General features: G+C 35.3%; 1 protein-coding gene across 2 annotated transcripts in view; it reads right to left on the bottom strand.

Moving 5' to 3' along the window:
- The window catches only part of CERT1 (ceramide transporter 1), a 113,468-nt gene continuing 89,127 nt past the window's right edge, over positions 1–24,341 (bottom strand). The window contains exons 11-19 of one of the 2 annotated variants that reach the window (XM_032848296.1): positions 22,784–22,876; positions 22,198–22,275; positions 15,111–15,206; positions 12,396–12,528; positions 11,346–11,416; positions 8,684–8,812; positions 8,004–8,133; positions 6,697–6,833; positions 1–3,057 (exon numbers count right to left, since the gene is read on the bottom strand). In XM_032848296.1, the coding sequence (XP_032704187.1) occupies positions 6,706–6,833; positions 8,004–8,133; positions 8,684–8,812; positions 11,346–11,416; positions 12,396–12,528; positions 15,111–15,206; positions 22,198–22,275; positions 22,784–22,876 (858 nt within the window). In that variant the 3' untranslated portion in view covers positions 1–3,057; positions 6,697–6,705. The remainder of the gene's footprint in view (positions 3,058–6,696; positions 6,834–8,003; positions 8,134–8,683; positions 8,813–11,345; positions 11,417–12,395; positions 12,529–15,110; positions 15,207–22,197; positions 22,276–22,783; positions 22,877–24,341) is intronic. The other variant, XM_032848305.1, reaches the window with a different exon arrangement.

Genomic DNA, 24,341 nt, shown 5'->3' with positions numbered 1-24,341 from the left:
TACATTTGTCCATAATATTTTAATACTTTTCCACTTTTAAATACTGGTTTTAATTCTGTGATTGTAACATGGAAGATCCAACTTTATTATTTTTTTAAAAACATCATCAGGATCATAAAGCTATTATAGAATAGTTACACTCTACACACTCCCAAGGTACTTTAAAATGATTATGTTTTGAGTTTGTAGATGAACAATGACAGTAATCCAAATACATTGTCTGTACAACTCGGACTAAATACTGGTGAAAGTGTTTAATTGGACAAACAATTGATAAGCTTAAAGATAACCAGCACAATTTCACAAGAGAACCAGCTCAGCCCAACTAAAATTTTCTTAATAGCAGCTGACACTGATGTTGTACAGGTGTACAAATAAGCCGATAAAACTGAACAAGTGGAAAACCTGTTGCTCCTTTCCCTTATTTTGTATTCTTACCCTCTCTCCCAGCCATCCTCTCCTTGGTCTGGCTGTCTTTGTGGCAATCCCAAACCAAGAGCTGCTGTGATCACCCTCCACCTCAAAATTAGGAGTCCTTAATTCCAAGTGAAACACTGTGCTCTCTTGTCCTGTACAGTGGGCACTCAGGGACAAACCCATCATCACCAATATTTTTCAAGTTTCTATCACAGTACAAAAGAGTGAGTAGAAAAGAGAGTAAAAGGATAATTTTTTTGTTTTGTTTTTGTTTGGGGAAGAGAAGTAAGAAATTACTGTGTTTGGGAAAACATCATGTCCATTCAGACACTGACTAGGAATTAGTCATACAGATATAACCCCAGAGGGTCTGAATATGTTTAAAATGGCTAGTACCTCTCCAAATTCTGACCTCTGTAAAAGTCTTAGTATTCCCCAACTGATTTCTAAGTCTGATCGGATGGGATTAACTCTAGTGAAGTACCTGTACAGTTATTGAAAGGTAAACATATCTTCTTCTTCTTTTTTTAATACAAATATTTTTAGTGTAATCATTTTGTTTACAGAATTGCAAAAGTATATCATTAACATTTAGTGCAAATGCAACCAATGGTAATTAGATTGACATTGATTTGTAGCTTTCCATAACTTTGTAAAATGAAGCTATCCAATTTAGTTATGCAAGAGTTACTTGTTTGTGTTCATGATAGTTACCAGACATGGCAAACAGAGAAACACTTACAGTGGGCATAAATAATTTTTTTGAGGATTCCCATTAGTGGCTAAGGTGAATAAACCTTCCCCTCCCCAACCCTCCCAATATCCCATATCCCAACCCCATAGCTGATTGTAAAATAAAATAAAATACACATTTGAGGTATAAACTTTTCTTTTTTAAACATCACAATATAAAATGCTAACTGGTGATGTAGTAAACTCGTATGATAATTTGTCTTATTTGCCTTACTAGCATTACCACCGTATAGGCACTTTTCCACACAAATTATGAACAGCATTTTTCTGTAATAAGGCATATTCCATGCACATCATTTAGAGAAAGGTAAATTAAAAAATAGAAAAGATTTATGGAGCATGAAATCTGCGTGCATGTAATATAAGCATATGTTTTATATGTATTTTTCTCTCTGTACAGAATAATAAATACCACTATAACTGATGCAAGTAATTCACCTCCAGGATTGTGCATATTAAGTGATCAGACTAATCCCATCATTAAATTATCATCTTGCATTCATCATTAAGACTCCATTACCATGTATGAAATATATACAGGACATGTTCTAAGCGACATGACTTTCTGCTTTACAAAATGGGTCTGATTTCTGTGTTTCTACAGAGATGAACAAGTCAGCAAAGCATGTACAAAATGCCTCTGACATATGTAAGCAAATCTGTGTAAAAACACAATGAAGATTTTGAAGTGGGCAGTCATTTCTACTTCAGTGAGTACCATTCCTTGCCTCAACTCCATGCTTCAAGGTTTTTCACAGAGGCCTAAAACTAAAGAAGGTATTTTACATTTAAGTTCTTATAGCAACTAAGGGAAGAATTTCAGTTTGAATCACATGGAATCCTTTACTGCTCCGCTGAAAATTCTGAGCAAGACGCAAACAGGAGCGCTGCTCACGTTTTCTACGCAAATCTTGCAACACAGCCTTTAAACGGACCCAAATACCACCCAGACAGCCTGATTTACCTTTACAAGAAATACCGTGTATCTTCTTACAAATTTCAAGAAAACATGAGCTTGTTTTATCCTTACCATTGTACCAGAAAGTAGTTTATACCCACAAGATTTGTAATGTTTCTGTTTGGAGGCAGGCAGAACCAATTGAGGAATTACCAAATTGTGTTTGTAAACAAACTGAAAAAAATCTGTAGCACACAGAACACAACTAAAAATATAATGGAAATATAAAGATACCTGGTGGAAAAAAATAAAGCTTTTCACTCTTTCTCCATCAGAACCAAGGTTCTTCATAGGAGTAAGACTATAGAAAAGGCAAAATCACAGGTTATTGACAGCCCTCAGTTATTAAGAGACACTTTACATAACAACATGAATCATTATAGAAATCAGCAGCAATGAATTCTATGATTATACAAAGCAAAAAAGTCAAAAAATTCTCAACACAGATTTAACCGTAGGCCTGAAAAAAGAGCCCCATCCAGATATTTGGTGCACAGAAAGCACACGCCCCATGTGCATTTAACTTTTGTGCTTTTCTTTTGTGCACAAAACCTGATACAAATGAGGATCTTAGGCCGGACCATAGTAAATTAAAAATTCTGAAAAAGTTTCCAAAAATTAAAGCATCAATTCCTAGTTGTGATTCAAAGTCGATTTTTTTTTCTCTTCTAGGAGCAAGCAAATAAAAATATAGCCATATACATGTAATTTTACATGTATTTATAGTTATACGCGGAGCGAGGAGATCTAGCAGGAGACAGCTAGTGTTAGATGTTCACCTTTGCTATTGCAATATTTCTTCATTTTTGTACACAAGGCCAGGGTGTTGGGCCACAGACAAGGCTACAGATCCTATGTTCCAGCTTAGAGCATTCAATTTGTTTATTTTTTCCTCCAACATGGAATGTCACACAGCCTTGCTTCAGTCACTGCAGGAAAGAAAATAAGTAAAAAAGTAAGCAATATATTATTACTAACAGCTGCGAGACTACCCAAATAGGTTCCTCCTACCGTCTGAATTCATGGAATGCATAGAACTCTATTAGAAATTTATGCTTTAAAGATTTTCATCTTTAAAAAAATATAAAATTATTAACCTTATATATTTGAAACATATCTCATCAGCAAGGAAGAGAAGGCCCTAAGGAATGCTTTGAAAGGTAGAGGGAAAAAAGGAAATATGCCATAGATAAATAGGCAAAGAGGGATGGGGTGCCTGGGCGACTCAGTCGTTGGGCATCTGCGTTTGGCTCAGGTCATGATCCCAGGGTTCTGGGATTGAGCCCCGCTTTGGGCTCCCTGCTCAGCAGGGAGCCTGCTTCTCCCTCTCCCACTACCTCTGCTTGTGTTCCCTCTGTCACTCTAGGTCAAATAAATAGATAAAATCTTAAAAAAAAAAGGGGGGGGAATCAACCAGAAGTCTCTGGATTTGTGCCCCCCAAACCAGCATTTCCTTCTTCTTAGTCGTCAATAAAAATTATGCTATACAATACCATTTATCAAGAATTTACGAGTTTTATTTAAGCTCTGGGAAAGAGGTCTGTCTTATCTTTTTTTTTTTTTTAAGATTTTATTTATTTGACAGACAGAGATCACAGGTAGGCAGAGAGGCAGGCAGAGAGAGGAAGTGAAGCAGGCTCTCTGCTGGGCAGAGAGCCTGATGCGGGGCTCGATCCCAGGACCCTGGGATCATGACCTGAGCCGAAGGCAGAGGCTTTAACCCACTGAGCCACCAGGCCCCCCAGGTCTGTCTTATCTTAAACAAACATACTCAGACATCATCACAGGAGTTTAAGAGTTTTGACTATGAGGGGCGCCTGGGTAGAATCCATTTCATTGGAATACATCATTCCAAAACTATGAAACAAATATTACTACAGGTAAACAAAGATTTTTCACCATGTGCTAAGGTTTGAATTTGGTTCTTTGTCAGAAAAAAGCTCAACTGGACTCAAGGCTAGAGCTAGATGAATCTTTTCAGGTCTGTCTTTATATACACTCATGTATGCCCATAAACAACGCTTCCTCCTTCCTCTGAGATGAATTACAATCCTTTCCCCTCCAGGTCCTGTGTGCATATGCATGCGTGTGCACACACAGACAATAACACACATACTCAATAATACAATGCCCCAAATCCAACAGTTCTGAAGCAAATACTGTTAATAATATTAGCCTATTTTTTCAAATGCTTAAGAAAAATTATTCTTTTCAAACACAGTTGAGAGCATGTTCTATATATAACTGCATTTTTATTTCTTTTGCTTAATCCGTAATTGTATTTTCTGCCCCACTTATTAGCAAGGCTCAGGATAGAGGTGAAGAGAGAAAGCAGATTATAGCTGCACACTTGGTCTTGATTACAGCCAACAGCATTCTTCAGACATCCTAAGGCTGTGGGGAGAGACAATCCAGCTAATAAGTCAGGTGACAAGCCTATTGGCATCACATGGCATCAGGTTTCTGGTTTATTTGATATAGCAGTGCAGAAACAAAATCAGCAAACTTTGCATCCAGATCTAGCCATAACAATTCTAAAGTACAAGTTATTCTAAAAATAGCCAGAACATTTATGCAGTTCACTTATGCTTGAAGAAAAGAGTCTCTCAAAGGTCGAGATGTATCCCCAAAACCTTAACCATTCAGATAAGACCAGAATCTGTTTAACATTTTCAGGTAAGCTTTTTCCTGGGAAAAGCTAAGGATCTGCGACATCACTGAAAGAGCTCTTGTGTTAGTATCTGACAATAAATTAAGCCTTTGAGGGTTTTTTATTTTGTTTTGTTTTTTGTTTTTTTTTAAGAAAGGCATACTACAAACAGCACCAGAAACCAGAATTAGTTAAAAATATCAGTCATTATGTAATTATTGAACGTATTATTTTTATCTAAAGAAAGTGACTCAGAATATACATTTCTCAATCAATAATTTAATATTCAATATAGGTGAGAATGAGAGGACATTCATATATACTGTGGCTTATGAATTATACTTTGGTAATATCTATCAAAAATTTAAGTGTTAACACATACTGAGAGTTCACAGCAACAGAATTATATAAATTGTTCTCAAATGGACCAAGAAATGTTCAAGCTATTCATAATAAGAGAAATACAATATAAACTACACCCAGAGAGTATTTTTTAACCTATCGAGGTGGGAACAAGCCAAGTTCTATTTCATACATTGTCTGAGAGGGGGGAAAGAGGCACTCCAATATGCAACTGCTGGTGAGATGGTGAGTTAATACGACCTCTATAGGAGCAATACCTAAATTAAAAATGCACAAGCCCCCTAGAGGTGCTGGCAGTGTCATATCTAGTACTTTATGCCAATATCAACTTGCAAGTGGATGTAATTATAACATCATTCTACCAAAAAAACTAGAAAAAATTTCAGTGCCTAGCAGTGGAGGACTGGTTAGATAAATTATGTGCATCTGTACAATGAGATACTGTACAGCTGCAAAAAATAAGGAGGGAGGTCCATACTGTTATACAAAGACCTTTAAAGTAAAGCAAGTGCAAAAACAAGTTGCAGAACAGTGTGTTTTCCTGAACAACAATAAAAAAAGTGTGTGAGGGAGGAATACATGTGTATTTGTTTGTTCAGGCACAAAAAAATTCTCCGGAAAGATACACAAGAAACTAGTAACAGCAGTTACACTCCTTCGTTTGGGGCTGGAGGGAGGGCACAACTGGATGAGTAGGGGGCTTTTCAATGTCTATCTTTTCAGACTCTGAACCATGTTAACATATCATTTCTTTAAAAAAAATTAAAGATTCTGGGTGCCTGGGTGGCTCAGTTGGTTAAGTGTCTGCCTTTGGCTCAGGTCATGATCTCAGGGTCCTGGAATGGAGCCCCGCATCGGGCTCCCTTCCTGCTCAGCGGGTAGTCTGCTTCTTCCCATCCCTCTTCCCCTTGCTTGTGTGCATGCTCTCTCACTCTCCCCCAAATAAATAAATAAAATCTTTATTAAAAAAATTTAAACATTCCAGCTCTTTGTCCAAAGACATTCAGTGCAGCACTATCTGGCAGTCAAAATATGGAACCAATCAATCCAGACATTAAGGTGGGACTAGCTAACAAATTCTGCAACATTTATATAAGAGATTTTAAAGGAATGAGATAGTTTTGTATATCTTATATCTTTATATGCAACAACAGTCAAGATATATTGTTAGGTAGAAAAAGCATGCTGCAAAAACACTAAGTGTAGAATAAAGCCATTTTTAAAAAATAATAATACATGTCACTCACAACATACGTACAAAAATATGGGAGAATAAACAACAAAACCAAAGTAATTTCTGGAAAGGGAAAAATATGGGGAATTTGTCTTTCTGGAATTCTATGGCTCCATAATGTTAAAATCTCTCTGCATAAGCAGATAGTATCTAACATAAGCAGAAAAAAACACATTTTAAAGGCTAAAAACTACAACTACAACTCTGTCTGGGAACATCATAAAACGTAGAAACTACTTCCAACAATTAACTAAATTATAGTATCTGCAAGGTCATAGTAATCAAAGTTTTTAAAAAGGGATAATATGTGTCTTCCAGTACCTGTTAATACTAGAACAAAATGGGTTTTCCTGCAGTTTTTTCTTGGACGTAAGAAGTAAAACGTTTTAGAAACTTTGGATACTCTCGCTTTGCCACTGCCCTTAACACTGAGGCTGGTGCCCATCCTCCAGGGTTCACTGCAAGATAAAGGAAAATTAAAACCTGTTAAGATACAATTCTCCAAATGTACCTGAAGCACTCATTTTATTCCTTTGCTTTTAAAATATTTCTCACGTTGGAATAGTTAATATCTCTGAAAGTCCTGACCTGACCATTAATTCCTTCATGCTAACCACCACACAAGAACACACAGCAAATAAGAAAGTGTTTATTACCTGTCTAAAATGTTCCTGGCTCCCTAAATTATATGCAAATATTAATACAGCAACATTTTAGGTTATGTCAGATTTGTCAAACTCTACTATAATCAAATAATACCTCACTAAGGCATAACTGTATCTTTAAATGTAGTAGCAGTTATGTCCCTGAATAAAGAAGATTTGAGGATTTGATTAGAGGGATTCCAATGACTCCTCAGGTGGGAAATGGATGAAGTAAGAAACTTAAAGCAGGCGATGATTCAGAAAACAAAAAAGCCTGACAATGAGAAAAAGAACTGTTACTTTTCTTTATCATTATTGCTTATGCTCCTAATTATATTTTATTAGACAAAGATAATAGTAAGATGGCTCAAAGCCAAGCATATAGGAAAGTGATCTAGAGATGAAGCATTAAAATTTACCTATCCAGCCCCAGCCTCAGAAATTCTGACAGAGTAGTTCTGGGGTGAAATTCGGACATGGCTATTTTCAGTTTCCTGATAATTTTGATACACATCTCTCCACATTAAAAATCACTAATGTAGGGGCGCCTGGGTGGCTCAGTGGGTGAAAGCCTCTGCCTCTGGCTTAGGTCATGATCCCAGGGTCCTAGGATTGAGCCCCGCATCGGGCTCTCTGCTTGGCTGGGAGCCCGCTTCCCTTCCTCTTTCTCTGCCTGTCTCTCTGCTTACTTATGATCTCTGTCTGTCAAATAAATAAATAAAATCTTAAAAAAAAAAAAATCACTAATGTAAATGATAAAAAAAACCGAAAAAGGCATGTAGATCATAGTAAGAAAATCTAGGGGTACCTGGCTGGCTCTGTTAGAAAAACATGTGACTCATGATCTTGGGGTTGTGAGTTTGAGCCCCATGTTGGGTATAGAGATTACTAAAAATAATAGTTTAAAAAAGAAAAAAAAAAAAAAAGAAAGAAAGAAAGAAAATCTGTATGACCAAGTACCAAAAAGAAACCCCAAATACATACCATTAGCTACATATGTAATCTTGCATAGAATGTTGTCCCGGCTGATCTCCTGGTTTCCCTCTGGTGGGCTTACCAAAGTTTGACAAATCATAGCAATATTTATTTTGGCACGGACACATCGATTGTTTAGCTGCCAAAACAAATAACAGAAATGAAATATCACTGTAGTAGATGCCCATTTCATAATCCCTATTGGTCTAATAGTACATTAGGTTATCCAAAACCACAGCTCATCAACATTTCCAACAAAATCTTAGAAGGACCAATAAATAACACATGCCAAGCTGCCAGGACATCAAGAATGATTTTCCCTCCTCTTAAAAAGCAGATAGATGGACCTAAACCAAGACAGAAACCACAGAGGATTTGGTAGCGGTTGATCATAGCTTGAGAAGGAACTGTGGAAAGCAGCCTTCCATTTTCTACCCATTCTGTTCTGTCTCCTCTAACCATTCTGCCCTGTCTCTAACCTCAGGAGGAAAGGAACACAGCCCTGGTATTCACAGCCATGACTGCTGCCCTCGGGTAACACATAGGCTATACTGTTCCAACATAAAAGAAAATCTAAGAAATGTTAGCAAGTATCTGTGTGTGTGTCATATATGTTTATCACTCTTGTTCTACGCTGTACGTTTAGCTTCATACTGTACAACAATACACATATACATAAGTGCACTTACAGGAGCACTGTCGTGGTCCACAGAAAAATTACACACTATCCAGGTTTCAGGATCATTTTCAGTCAAGGCTGGTATCTTTCGAATGGCAGAAAGATATAATACATCTCGCTGAGAAGCAGGCCAAACTCTCTGTGGAAGAAGTAAAAATCTTTTGAAAATATAAACTACTTTAAAATTCATATGTAATATGGAACTACCGGAGAAACAAACGTAAAACCAATGAATATCTTAGGCAAAGGTAAAAATCTGTCAAATTTTAAATGGAAAGCATCTGAAAGTACCCAGCAAAGGATTAACTATGAACAATGAATTAATGGCTTTGCAGAATAATAACATCAAAGGAATAATCCATTTTTTTAAAAACTGGTTTTACATAACGAAAACTTTTGCCATTAAAGCATTTTAAAGTGTACAATTTAGTGACATTATAGTCATAATACTATGTAAACATCACCACCATTTCCAAAATTTTTTATCACCTCGAACAGAAACCGTACTCAGCAATTAATTCTCCATTAACCCCTTTCCCAAGTTCCTGGTAATGTTCTGCTTCTAAGTACAGTATGAAACCTCCATTTAAAGTGTCATGACACCTAAAAGCTAAGGTTTCAGTGTAAGAAGACCGCTCCTTTGATACCATAATGACATCCGAAGAACACCAAATCAATTAGATTGAATCTTTCAGCTTTATGGTATACAAGGAAATTTACCATGCTGGAATGATATGGAAGTGAGGTCTCTGAAAACTGAGACTATGTACTTTTAAACGAGAGAAAATATGTGTAATGCCTGTCCTAATTGTTGAGTATAATAAATAGCCAACAACAGTGTCAATACAACACAAATCACTTGGAAAGTGAAATGGTTCATGTTTTAAAGATGCTAAATTTCAAAAATAGACGAAAGCAGTGCTGAGCAAATCTATGTGAAGCCAATGATAAAGGAAATTTTGGCTGTGTTAGAACTAATGACTGCAAATCTGCAAGGATGACAAGAAGATGAAAATTTAAAGAATGAGAATGACTTAAATATTAGAGAGAAGCAGCCCTCTTTAAGATCAGATTACAAAAGAAGCCAAATTTAAAAGGAAAGTTATAAGCATTACTGAATTTTGTTGAAAAAAATTATGAGAGGACAATTTGTTTATTCAAACACAACTCTCGCTTAAATTTTATTACATTTAAGGGACATTATTTTAATAGTTTTTGGCTTTATTTTTCAAAAAGTGATCATAATACAACCAAAAAAATCCTTCCCTCCATCTCCCATTTATGAAGTGAAATGCTTTCAAGAAGACCGTTTTCCAAGATCAATTATCTTCAGATTATAAGGTTCTTCTGACTCTAAATTATTGGTCATTTCTATGCATTCCAAATTATAAGACAATTAATCGGTATTTTTAACATTTACTAAATTTTAGGTTTCCCTTAGACTCCCCAAATCTGTATGCTGAAGGAGAATCTTGTTACACACTTCTTTTTTAACTGAAGCAAAGTTGACCTATAATGTATTTTTTACACATTTCTTGATCAGCTACCATGTAAAATCAAGCCTAGCTCAAAATCAGTACATACAAGATGCCTCATATGACAAAACTGAGTTCAAGAAATACATAACTCATAATATTGTCATACATTCAGGTCAATTAAAAAGTCATTTAAAGAAGAGAAAAATGAACAACCTACTGAAGTACTGTATTTCTTATGTAACATATTATATTATGTTGAATGGATCCTTCCAAAATTAAAGTTCCTTTTTCTTATTTTCCTTTTTAAAACTTATGTTATACTAGTTTCAGGTGTACAACATATTTATTAGACAATTTTATACATTACTCAGTGCTCACTACAATAAGTGTAGTCACCATTTGTTACTGTAACCTTACTATAATATTACTGACTACATTCCCTATGCTGTAGTTTTCGTTTCTGTGACTTATTTATTTTATAACTGGAAGTTATACCTCTTAATTCCCTTCATTTATTCTGCCCATCCTCCCACATATCACCCCTGTTTACTGTTCTTTACACAACATATTTGGCAATTTTCAGGGAACAGAGCAGAATAAGGTAAGAGAAATATTAATTCTTCTATTTTAAATATCTAGAATAGCAGAGGAAGGGATGAAAAGTAAAATGAAAGTGAATCAATTTAAATGACAATGTTTTTGTATGCTCTGGTATATGATCAACTCCTTAATAGTTACATTTAGCAATTTTCACTTGCTTTCAGATAATCCACTTAGATGATTTCATATCTATCAGTCTTAACAGATATTAATAATATACTTTCCATTCCCCTCATTACTATGGTCACAGGAAACTATGATTCACTTTTGTATTTGGTAACAATCACTCATCTCCTATAAAGACTAGATGCTAAAAAACATTTAACAGGATTTCAGTATTTTCTAAACTTTAAGTGCACATAACTAACTGGAGATCTTTATCAAACACACTGTTCCTGGATATTTTCCAGGTTCTTGTTTCAGGTTATGCTTTAAAGGAGCTGATATCGTATCAAATATGTGACATTCATGCATCATTAATAAAGTCTTGGGATCTTTTATGGCATTTAATTTCCTGCCAAATTTTACCTTAGAGAATTTCTATATCTCAGTTTAAACTACAGTTAAATCCTTTTGGGATGAAGAGATCTTTACCTTATGCGTTTGATAAATGATGATTGCATTATCAGCTAATGTCTCCACCACATGGAAGTTTTCTATAGTTGCTGAAATGAAGAGAAAATATTAGTAGCCAAAAAGATACATTACCTCTTCCTAGAATGTGAGTAACTTCAGTTATACTAATGGACACTGTGATAACATGGGCAGGATTCTGCCCTATCTTGGCTAAGTCCAAAGGGAAAGTAGCTAATACTTCATATTAGGGCTATAGACAGTGGCCATGAGACGTGATCACCAGGAAATCTCATTTCTTTTGGCCCCGTATCTAGCTTCCACAACAAGAAAGCAATTCTAATCACACTGCATTACTCAGACACAAGTTCCTATCTAATACTTTGACCACTTCTTGTAACCTCTAATTTATTGAAGCTGAATAAACTGTTCTATAAAAGCTTAGGAGACTACATTTGTGAAAAAAGAACGTCAAACTGTCATTGATAAACATCTTATGATGTTCAAAACTATCTGTATCTATGAAATTTTGTTCCTAAGAGGATCACACACACGCGCGTGTGCGCATGCACACACGCACGCACACATGTACACACACACACCACACAAGAATAACTCTAAACAGATCACAGCAGGACTTGTCTAGCATTTACCAAGGAAACAAAACAGTCTGGGAAAGTAGATGATAAAGCAGAAATCTTTAATTTTAGTCCTGGCCTTTCTACTAATTAGAGTCTGTGGTTTCTGACAAGTCACTTAACCTATCTGAATTTTACTTTTTTATCTATCTAACATGCAGGTTTACTGAAGTACTGAATCAAATGCTGTAATATAGTCAGAAGCATTTTGTAACACTGTACAAGCTCTATTTCACTGTAGAGCTCTATTTAAATTAAGTTTAAAAAAAAAAAAAAAAGTAAATGTAAGCTATTACCAGATTTTCCAGGTATTTTCTACACTGACTTTGTAAACTGTAGGTGAGATGCAAAACACTGGATTGGATTTAACATTATATTCAAAATAAATTCAAAATAATAATTATATTAAGGTATATTAATAATGGCAGCTTACTTTCCCAATCATTGCGAACATCAACATTCCAGAAGTAATTGCAGACCTCATGTCCTGTAACACCTTTCACTGCATGGGTAGCTTTCAAAGGATCCAGAACAATCCCATTTTCTTCTACTTCCCTTCGATATACCTAAAGAGGATATATTCAAAAAACTGTTTAAAAAGTAAAAATCAAACTCCTAAAGTATAAACTTGGAAGCAAGATTTAAATTTTGCTTTTTAGGAATTTCATTTATGAAAATCTATTTAAGGAACATAAATATTCTGCTAAAAGAAAATATAAAATCTCAAATTATTGACAACACATAAAAAATACTTAAAGCTATAGATCTGAGGTAAACTTCCAACTATGAAAAACATGCATATTCAATGAACACCTAATTATAAGAGTTGTTAAGTTAAACCTGCTTAAACATCATCTCCTTAAGGATACTGATTTAAGGCAGTTTTATTCAATGCTGCATACCCTGCATCTAGAGTAGTATCTGAAACACAGCAGCAGGCTCTCAATTATCTGTTCAATCAATGACTCAAAGCTAAAAGGGCATGAAGATCTATGCTATCCTGCTTTTTCTTTTTTATTTTTTTAGAGACAGAGAGAAAGAGCGAGCGAGCATGTGAGTCGGGGGGAAGGGGCAGAGGGCAAGGGAGAGGAGAATTTTAAGCAGGCTCCACTTCCAGAGTAGAGCCCAACACAGGGCTTGATCTCATGACCCTGAGATCATGACCTGAGCTGAAATCAAGAGTTGGAGGCTTAACCAACTGAGCCTCCCGGCATCTCTATGCTATTTTCCTTTAAATACCGAAGTTGTATACCTAAAGTGCTAAGTAAAATTAATTATCTCAAAATTATAGGTTTCTACGTTAGGAAGTTTTGCATTAAGTTCTTTTCAGAAATGAATAATTATGTTACTGTAGGAAGAACCAGCTCTCAGTTTATGGAGTGCTTTATGGTTCCAGAAATTGTTAGCACGTTTCACATACAGCTAGCTTCTCTCTTAAAATCTCTTTCACCAAACTACTTTTCTCTACATGCTTATATTCATGTTATGTGGACTGCTATCCTCCCAGTCACCCAAGTTGGAAACTTTAGACTTTTAACTACTCCTCACACTTCACATAGCTCTTAAGCTCATCCGTCATTAACCTTCTATAAGACATCCAACAGCCGGACTTTTATATTACTGGCTACTTCTTTTAGGTAGGCCTTCATCCCCCATGTAGTTGATTCTCTTAGTTTCTTCCTTATGAGCCCAATCCTCCTAAAATGTTACTTTGCACGCAGTGGCTAACTTACTGCTACAGCCAATAGACTATTCTCCTTGGTGGACTATTTTATACTATCCATAACCCAAGCCCTCTCTCTCTGTTAGGAACACTTATTCTCTATTTCTCATTCCACACAGAGGGACTTCATCTAGACTGTCACTCCTGGTTTCTCTTTATCCCTTCACTTTCCCTTCCCTAGGGGGGCAACAATGACTTATCGGAATGTTGACTATAAAATAAGGACTTAGAGGCTTGGCTCACCCCTTTTTCTACAGAGCGCATGTGTCTTGGTTTTCTTCTGGGGCTTACTCTTGTGGGAAGGGCCTGTGATTGATTGATTAGCTATGACAGAAACATTGTTTTAATTCTCAGGTAACACATTAGCAAGACCTTGTGGCTGCTGATCTAAAGCTATATTCTCCGATTGGCTTATTAGATTTATAGCTAACATTTTGATATCTCATCTGCTGTTTCTTCATATTTCTTAATTAGCTCCCTATTCAGGAGGAAAACACATTCCAACATCTGATATTGTATCTCGTCTGCTAAAATAATTCTGGTCAACACTGTCTACGCAAAACTCCTGAATAAGAAGTTTGCTTTCAAGTTTTCCCTTGTATGTATGTATGTGTGTGTGTGTGTGTGTATATATGTATATATATATATCAATCTAAAATACGCTTGCATCACCTTTGTCACAATCTTGCTTCCATTTCCAGACATAGTTCAAATGTTTCTCCTCATTATAAAACAATCTGTTCCAAATCACAGAGATCTTTCTTTTCCAATTTTCTTCACTACTCATCATTCAATACATTATCAGATAGAAACAAATAATGTCAATATCCTCCTTCCCCAACAAAAGTTTCAGCTTGGAAAAAGTCTTGTTAAATATCTCTTTATCTTTAGCATAGTGCCTTGGGCATAAGTATTCCAAAACTCAATGCAGCTGCTGTTTTGAATCCATCTATAAAACTTATTCTTTGCTCTTTGTCTCTTCTGTTTAAGGATGTGAATAAGATTAGCAGACCCATCTCCAAATATTGAAAGAGGATGCAATGAGAGAAAGGACAAGTGAGGGACAGGAAAAAAGGGCAACAAAGTGACATCTGGGTACAATATTTAGTATATTAAACAATAAAGAGAAATATCTAAATTCCCAGCAACTAATTATGACTTATTCATATCTAAACACCCAAATTTTATTTTCTCCATGGCCCAGGTAAAACAGGATGGTTTGTACATAGATTTTTACTGTGATCCTAAAGAGACTGTGTAAAAGCCAAAGTACATTTTACGTCCTAGTATCTGGTGTTTCTTTGATCGTATGTAGTAATCCGTTTAAAAGGAATTTTAAAATTCATTCACATCAATGGTTAGTAATGACAATATGACCTTAACAGAGCTGCAGTTAGCAACCTATAACATTTAACTGGGGATTACCTTCATTTCTCCTTCTTCTACAACCAACTGCCAATTAGCATCTCCACCTACATCCTGTAATGAGTAAGTCATGTGGTTTTGCACCATCTCTTCAACCTTGGAAAGAAAAAGTAAGCCATTAAGAATCCATATCCAATGAATAGCCATGACATAATCTCTAAAACAGAATGATATTCAGTTTGTTTCAGTTCAGAAATGTTCTTAGAAAGCTGAGCAACCAAATGCACAAAGGTTAGTAGATTTTATACAGTGCTGAAGGGTTTAGTCCACATTCCAGGTATCATATCCAGGTTAATGACAAGGGGCAGAAACAGAGAGAAAGAAGATGTTTCACTCAAATAACATATATTGGCCTAATGTACTTCTATAAAGTGAGCAAAATAAGCATTTTTCTGGGGGAAAAAAATCCTTCCTTAACCATAAAATGCTTCTTTATGGAGATAATGTCTTAAAACATAAAATCATGTGACACTAAGGGTAAAAGGGACATAAGATGTTCTAGTCCAGTGCTTCTATGTTTAAGACTACAAAGATAATAGAATGTTATATGGCAAGATTTCTATATTAAAAGGGTAACAAAACTTTCATTACTTCACTGATAAGTTTCACTTCTACCATCAATGTAAGCCACATAAAAAAAATTAACCTACCACCCATTTGACTCCAATTTCACTGTTCTACATTCTTTTAGGGAAAATGCAAATATGCATATCTGCAAACATTTACAAATAATCACCTTTTAATGTCTTCCTTTAAATTACCAGCTAGTCTTTTTAGTGAAATTTAAATAAAACCTATGCTTTTAACTATCACAAATTACTCCTACACATTTTATATAAGCAAATAAAACTAAGTATTTCGGGCGCCTGGGTGGCTCCTTAAAGCCTCTGCCTTCGGCTCAGGTTATGATCTCAGGGTCCTGGGATCAAGTCCCACATTGGGTTCCCTGCTCAGCAGGGAGCCTGCTTCCTCCTCTCTCTCTCTGTCAGCCTCTCTGCCTACTTGTGATCTCTCTCTGTCAAATAAACAAATAAAATCTTAAAAAAAAAAAAACGAAAACAAAACCAAAACCAAAAAACACTGAATATTTCACACTCCAAGAATCCACACATTCATTGGTAAGATTTCATGTGAGTGCTATTTGTAAACACTACTAGTTTCAAACATGTTTTTAAACAAAAGTGATAAAAAGATGGTTTATGGAGTTGCTTCCTTTATCATGTACGCAGAGACACTTTTTCTACGCTCCATTTACTAAACTTTAACTCATAATTTTGTTTTATATAATAAGTACATCAGAAAAGGCAGGAAAGCGTTGGAAATATGTATATTATACTTCCATTTAATTTATTCCTAAATTTGACAACTTATTTTACATAAAATCTACTGCATTCATTAGGGAAAAAGAATAAGAACCAGGTTTACACATATTTTCAAATAAAATACAGTAATGGTTTAAGGGCAAAAATTGCTAAAATTATTAACTCTGGGGGTATAATTTTTCTACACAGGAGGATGTTATCAATATGTTACAGTGGCATGTACTTCTCCTACATTAAGTTTTCTAGATTTCAAAATCCATTTTTGCTTGTAGGTATGACTTTAAGTATCTCCCTAATTGGTAATAATCTTAAAAAAGTTATTGATAAAAATTTTATACTGAGGTTCTACAATTATTTTAGTACTAAATAAAGCACTAACATAACATTTTATAACTTTATTCATAATCCTCAAAACAATGTGAATGGTATTGAGCTAAAGGTTAGAAAGAAAGTTAAAAATGTGACAAACAGTACATTCTATAATATAAAAACTTAAAAAAATTTTTTTTACAATATTTATTTTTTTAAATAATCTCTACACCCAACACAGGACTTGAACTCATGACCCTTTGATCCAGAGTCACATGCCAGCTAGGCGCTCCATATTCTATGATTATATAAAGGCTTCACTAGAAAATATAACTCCAGGGGCTGCCTGGAAAAATTTGTGTGCCTCTCTAATTTTGAAATCTGCTCTGAGAGAGTAAGGAGAACTAATACAGGATTTCCAAGTTATGAAGACATACAAAACTTACTTGAGTTCCCAAAGAGGAAGGAAGAAAGAGAGTTCCAGTTAGTATACATATATAAAACAACTGCTGTAGAACTGGCTTGATTCATTGGTCTGTGTCACAGTGTGACTGGGAAAAACTTTTACCCTTTTTAGATCCTAAGATCTTAAAAATTTTTAGATATGAATATGTACTTTGTAAGTGGGACACTAGGACTTCAGAACACCAACATTTATTACCAGATTAGAAGCAGAAAGAAATGCTCCCCAGAAATAAGACCTACTTTAAGTAGACCACTTGTTAAAGAAGAATGTAAAGGATTTTACTGTGTTAAAAAACAAAGAGTTCTGTTTCAAAAAAACATTTAGTACTGTGTTAAACTCTTTTGTTGTAAAGTATGCAGGTAATTGTATTTTCGTTTGGGAGATTATTCCTGCTAAGTTATTTCAAATGTTTCAATAATGAGAAGATAGTTTTGTGTTTTGGTCCCAAAGAAACTAGATTCCACAAATATAAAGTGAAAGCTGTTTACATAGGTTAAAACAATGTACGGTAAGCGTGCATTTAACATTGTCTTTTTAGAAAGATGAAAAAAATGGTATTACTACCACAGTTAACCACTGCATCTATGGAAAAGTGTTTAGTCTTTTGCTCTGATGTACTTCCCTGACTTAAGGGGCTTCAATAAGTTCAACAAAGAAATAAAAAAGATGAATTTGTGCTGTGCTTCTAGGAAATTAAAGAAACTGAAGTACCCAATTACTGTAGTAACCATATCTGCAAAGCTTTCATAATGGTATCTTTATCCATTATGGCATCTTCCTTGAAGTAATAACACTGAGATTAAGAATCTGAGAGGTGATGCAGGTAAAATCTCACTATAATGATTTTCATGTTCACCGCAATAAAATGTGAGGAAGTAAGTGTTACTACTGGGGTAGTGACTTGGGCATTTGTGACCACATCGGCTTTTCGAATCTACCGTAATGACCTGCTCTGTTTATTGTTTTCAGTTATGACTGCATTTCACAAATAACTGGGAAACAAGGGGCCATTACGTTGGATGACAAGAATAAAACAAAAGCCAAATTTACTTTTTTGTAGGCTCAAAATCTGATACACTAGGAAACAATATTACTAGTAACATCTGGTGTCACTTTAAGAAACAAAAGACTGGATCAGAATAACTAAGGCAGGTTTCATCTGGTTTAATAGTTTTAAATAGACTACACATAATTTCAGGAATCATGCCCTGATTTTTTTAGATCTAGAGTTGAAAATGATAAGCTGACATACACAGCATTTTAACAAATGAACTATGAAAAATGGAGATAAAGCACATTTAAAATAAGAGATGATGGCATACCAATTCTAGCCTTTTCTTCTACCACCCATTTGAGTCACTCAGTATGCCATTTTAGAAGGCTAACTGGATTTTTCTAACATTACCAATACAGAAATTTTTATTGATGACAAAACAAATATATAAGGAACAAAATTCTAACGAACAAAAGTCTAGACGGGTTCAAAGACTGCTGAGATCTCTCTTCTCTTACTCATGTGAAAGGAGTACAACTAGGCTTATTGTTACAGAGTCAGAGGGATTTGTTGGGTGGAGTAATTTACTGATAACAAATTAAGGGGCGCCTGGGTGGCTCAGTGGGTTAAGCCTCTGCCTCTGGCTCAGGTCATGATCTCAGGGTCCTGGGATCGAGCCCCACATTGGGAATCTCTGCTCAGCAGGGAGCCTGCTTCCCTCTCTCTGCCTGCCTCTCTGCTACTTGTGATCTCTCTGTCAAATAAATAAATAAAATCTTAAAAAAAAAAACAAAAAAAAACAAATTAAGAATGCACTGTTAACCCAAAAGTAAAATGTACAGGACATGAATAGTCAATTCACTAAAGAAATGCAAAGAGATGGGGCGCCGGGTGGCTTAGTGGGTTGTGCCTTCAGCTCAGGTCATGATCTCAGGTTCCTGGGATCCAGCCCTACATCGGGCTCTCTGCTCAGCGGAGAGCCTGCTTCCTCCTCTCTCTCTCTGCCTGCCTCTCTGCCTACTTGTGATCTCTCTGTCAAAAAATAAATAAATAAATAAATAAAAATCTTAAAAAAAAAAATTAAAAAACAAAAAAAGAAATGCAAAAAGCCAAGAAGCAAAAATACCACTTTTTAGGGGCATCTGGGTGGGTCTGTGGGTTAAAGCCTCTGCCCTCGGCTCAGGTCATGATCCCGGTGTCCTGGGATTGGGGCCCACATCGGGCTCTCTGCTACGCTCAACTTTTTTAATGAACAGTTTGGCATTAAGAATAAAAAAGACCTCAGAAGTGTGTGACCTCAGAAGCTTCTGTCTTAATAATTCCACATCTAGGAATGTATTCTAAGGAAATAACTGGATAAGTATACAAAGATACATACATATATAACACACACGCACACCCCCCACACATATGGATGGTATATATATCAGTATGCTCCTGAAGCACTATTTATAATATTTATTTATAATGGAGACAAACTGAAAATAAACTAAATATTCCATATTAGGTAAGTAGGTAAGTCCTGTATGTATATCCATATTAACAGACAAGGAGATGAAGACCCATGTTTACTGATGGGAAAATAGGCTTCATTATAAAAAAAAAAGAAAGAAAGAAAAAGCTGGTTACAAAATAGTATATATGAAACTGCCTACTTTGGTAGAAAAAGACAATTACTAAAGTGTGTGTGTTTATCAGTATGTGGCTGATTTTATTTACTCCACTTCCTAGTTCTGCTAAATTAGAATGTATTATTATACAATAAACACAGGAAGGTTTAAATACATAATTACCACAATAATAAAGTATCACTATGGACATAAAGGGGGAAAAGAGATTAACTGCTAGAGCCCAAGTCTGCTAATGACAATAAATGTTTTAGCAAGAACAATAAATATTTAAAGAACTCAATGCCATTTTTCTGCAACTCTGCCTCTTTCGGCATATAAAACAGTACAATAATTAATAGCTAAAAACAGAATCTGAATTATCATGAGAATCACGTATTAGAAAAAATCGCACCAGAATTATCTTTCTCAACTTATATACCTGAGTTACACAAAATATTAAAAAGTATGCTACAATTTGGCAAAATCTTGTAAAAATCTGGGTACCTGTGTAGATATTCATCTATATTTGAAGAATTTCAGCTCTTTTAAAGCTCTATAGCTTGGGTCCAAGGTCTGCATTCTGAACCCTTATTTCTTAGGCATCTATCATGGCTTATACTCTTTCACTGCTCTCATTACATTTTCATTTACAGCCTGTGTATTCCTATAATTTGAGGGAAAATGGTCACCAGTACTCATGGGCTTTAGTCTGTTACTTTATGATTTTAATGCAAGGTGGAGTGTAGCAGAATAAACCAAAGTATCCCATTATTTATCTAGTTTTGTCACTGATTTATTGCAAATATGAGATGCTTTTAAAAAGCTTGCATAAATGAACGAAATTAAGAAATACTGGAATAAGTTTGGTTCTGGGTGATTTCTGATGCAGAACTGATAAATCTCTTTCTCAAAAAAGTTCAAAGAGAAAAAAAGCAGCAAAAGTAAAAAAAAAAAAAATACATTTTGGGCCTTAACCTTAACTTTCATCTTTACTGCATACTTAAAAAACAAATGTAAATTTTATTCATATGTAAACTAAGAAATCTGTTCTAAATTATGACTTTAAAAAACATTTACTGGAATACAGTTGACCCTTGAACAACACAAGAGTTTGAACTGTGCAGGTCCCCCTACACATGGGATTAGTTCCAATAAATATAGAGCAGTACTGTAAAGGTATTTTCTCTTCTTTACTTTTCTTTTCTATTCTCTAAGTTACCTTACTGTAAAAATATAGTATATGATACATAGAACATATAAAATATATTTTAATCAACTGCTTATATTATTATAAGCTATTATTAAGTATTACTGGTTACATTTGGGGGAGGAGTCAAAGTTTTATGTGGATTTTTGACTGGAAAGGTCGGTGCCCCAACCCCTACTCTGATAGAGAAAAAATAGTGTAGAAAATTGATTATTCAAAGAAATTGTTATTATTATAAAAAGAGCTAATAAACAGCTATATAATAGCTAATAAAAGCTCACTTATCTAGCATTTACAACATGCCAGGCTCTAGTCAGATCACAGTCCTAGCTAAATCACAGAAGAAGCACAGAAGAGGTAGAAACGTTGTCCAAGATCATGCAACTAAGCAGGATTTAAACTCAGTCATTCTGACTAGAGAGCTCAGCTTCCTATCGTAAGGTAACATGATATAATGCAATAAAATACAATCACCATAAAGATACAAAGCTGAATGGCAAAGATAAAAGGATTAAAAAATTTTAAAAACTAATGCTGATACTAAAAAAACATTCCTTCGATATTAATATGACTTTACAATGAGGACAGAGACTGTTAGCATCTAGCTTCCTGTCTTAAATTCCTAAATATGTAATGATGCATCTGAACAGGAATATTAATTTATAATATCCAAGGGTAATTTGCATAACAAAAATCAGTTAAATGGAGCTTAGTATGACAAGAGTAACGAGACAAATATTTAAAAAGATACTTCCTTGTTCAATTATGAGATACTGTAAATTACAACTGGAGCTGCTAAAACCTGCTTTTATGCTGTAATCTAACATATCTTGTAAACCATGTTCATCAAAGTTGCTGAATCCTGTCTGAAGAAAGAGATACTACATGATATTTAAAAACCAGGTATCTTCTACTTGTTGCAATTCAATTTGAAATCTTTCAGGAGTACCTCCTATATGGCAAAATTCCAAGCTATTCACAGCAGACGATACAAAGGGCACATGCAAGTCTGACAGAGGAACTATTTAGTAGATAACGGCCTTTTTAATGCTTATTGTTACTATTTAAAAATTCAAAACCAAAACCAGTGGCCTAACCAAAAGATACCTAGGAACTGGGAAAGCAGGCTGAAATATAGCACAGACAGACTCAAGTCCACTCTATACAGTCATACAGTACCTGGGAGCTGAATCTGTGAACATCGTCAGAGGCACTGACTAGATCAATGGAAGACATGGAGGAAGAGCGACTATAGGGCTACCAGAGACAGACAAAGAAAAAACCAAGTAATCAGAACAAAGGCACAACAGAGCATTCAGTACCAACTTCCAAACACAAGATAAAGAAAGAAAGAACAAAGCACTATATGAAACAAGCTCAGCAGCAAGTGCTGACTTAATGCACCTATTATGGTTTATGCTCCAAAATCTTTCTAAAAGGAATGCAGTACTTCCAATAATACAAAATAATATCACTTAACACCAAAGAAAGTGATTTAACATAACTGGCTCCACTTCTGGTTAACTATTTTGGACTAGCAATTCCCTATCCTCCCACCCCCCCTTTCCCATTAAACAAAAAAGAAAGAACATTACATTCAGAAGAAGATTTCTAACTGTTTTGGAGGATGTATATGGAAGAAAGTATACAATACCCAAAAAATCTCATTCCTAAATTCAAGAAAAGGGAAAACTTTTACAACAAGATAGTTCCATCAACAATGAAGAACAATATATATTTTCAGTAATCTCTGGCATTAGCTTACCTTTTGGACAAACCTATGAGTCCCCACAGAAGAAAAGGCATCTCCAGATGGCATGGATGTAGGCCAGTGTAATCTGACCTTTTCACTCTGTGACTAAGAAAACATACGATGTTAGGTGGGAAGGTTTTAAAGTGTACTTTGCAGCTTAAGAATGGATAATATAATCTGAAACTACCAACATTTAGTTACTGAACACTTTAGTACTTATAAATATTTGAATTACAAAAATACTCTGAAGGTATAAGCCTTGCCATGACCTGACCCTTACTTCATGTACTCTAATTCAGTCTCTTCTTTTAGACTCCATAGATACCACTTTTGATTAGGGACTGGCTCTCTGATTTTGCCAGACTCTCTGATACCAGTATGGCATTATTTACCACGAATCTTCATTAACACTACTGTTGAAGTAATTTTTTATACCCAAACTCAGTCCAAATTATTCTAATCATTCCACTTCAGCAGGGTTGTGCAGGGTCATCCCATTTGAACCATTGTCACTATTTGATTCAGTTGTGTTACAAAGAACACAGCTCCGGTATCTTTAGCTCCTTTCCATGAAGATATTTGGCCTTCAACCCACTGTGTCGCTCCTCTTCCGTGGCCACTTAACCTCTGTTCTCCTCCTGAACCTGCCCAGTTTCTTCTCACTTATTCAATATCTACTACACAGAAAGTACCAGAAGCTTTGCTCATCTTGTAACTATGCAGAAGACAAGCAGTCATTTCTATTCAACACTATCTGAACAGAACTGCTAAGATCTCATTCTCACTCACCACTTCACTGAAAATTTCTTTCCTTTTTGTTGGTAAAAAATGTAGACCGATGTAAACTCAAAATGTGTCTCCGAAGAATACTTAAGTAGTGGCTGTGCTGTTGGGAGTCCTGTGCAAAATCTACTGCATACGAGGGAAATTATCTGAATCTATGGAACTAAGTTCATGGATTACTGACACTATTCTAGAGTATTACCACACTGTAATTCCCCTTGTAATATCAACATGCCCATCAGGCAAGCAAAGTCATGGTCTGTTTAACGATCCATTTGCAGAATATCTACCACAGCGTCAGGAACAGACTGAAATCAAGGAGCCCCATGAATATTATTCTCCAAAGTTTACAAAAATTTTCATCGATCCTCTTAAACTCCAACTCAACCACCATATTTGGTAGAGTAGCACTGTACAGCCAGAAAGGATGATCTGAACCATCTTGTGTAACTCCTTGTTTTACATTTTAGAAAACCAAGGCCCAGAGAATTTAAGCAGTAAGTTTACAGCTACATCATTAGTCACCGGCAAGACTAAGATTAAAGTTGTATCGACCTACTCTCCCCAAAATACCACAACTTAGATTAAAACAAAAACAAAACAAAAAAACACCGATGTGAAGCAGAAGAAAAACAAAACAAAACAAAACAACATTTAAAAAGCCAAACACAAAGATACTCATTCAGGTAATACTTTAGTGATCTAGAAATAGAGCTCGTTTAGGAACTGAAAGCTTCCATTCTTATTGAACGCGCATACCATCTTTTGGGATTATTAAAAAAGGACT

This window comes from Lontra canadensis, unplaced genomic scaffold, assembly GCF_010015895.1.
Source record: "Lontra canadensis isolate GAN:19392208 unplaced genomic scaffold, GSC_riverotter_1.0 scaffold4, whole genome shotgun sequence".
Lineage (NCBI taxonomy): Eukaryota > Metazoa > Chordata > Mammalia > Carnivora > Mustelidae > Lontra > Lontra canadensis.
This window is presented reverse-complemented; position numbering and strand designations above follow the sequence as displayed.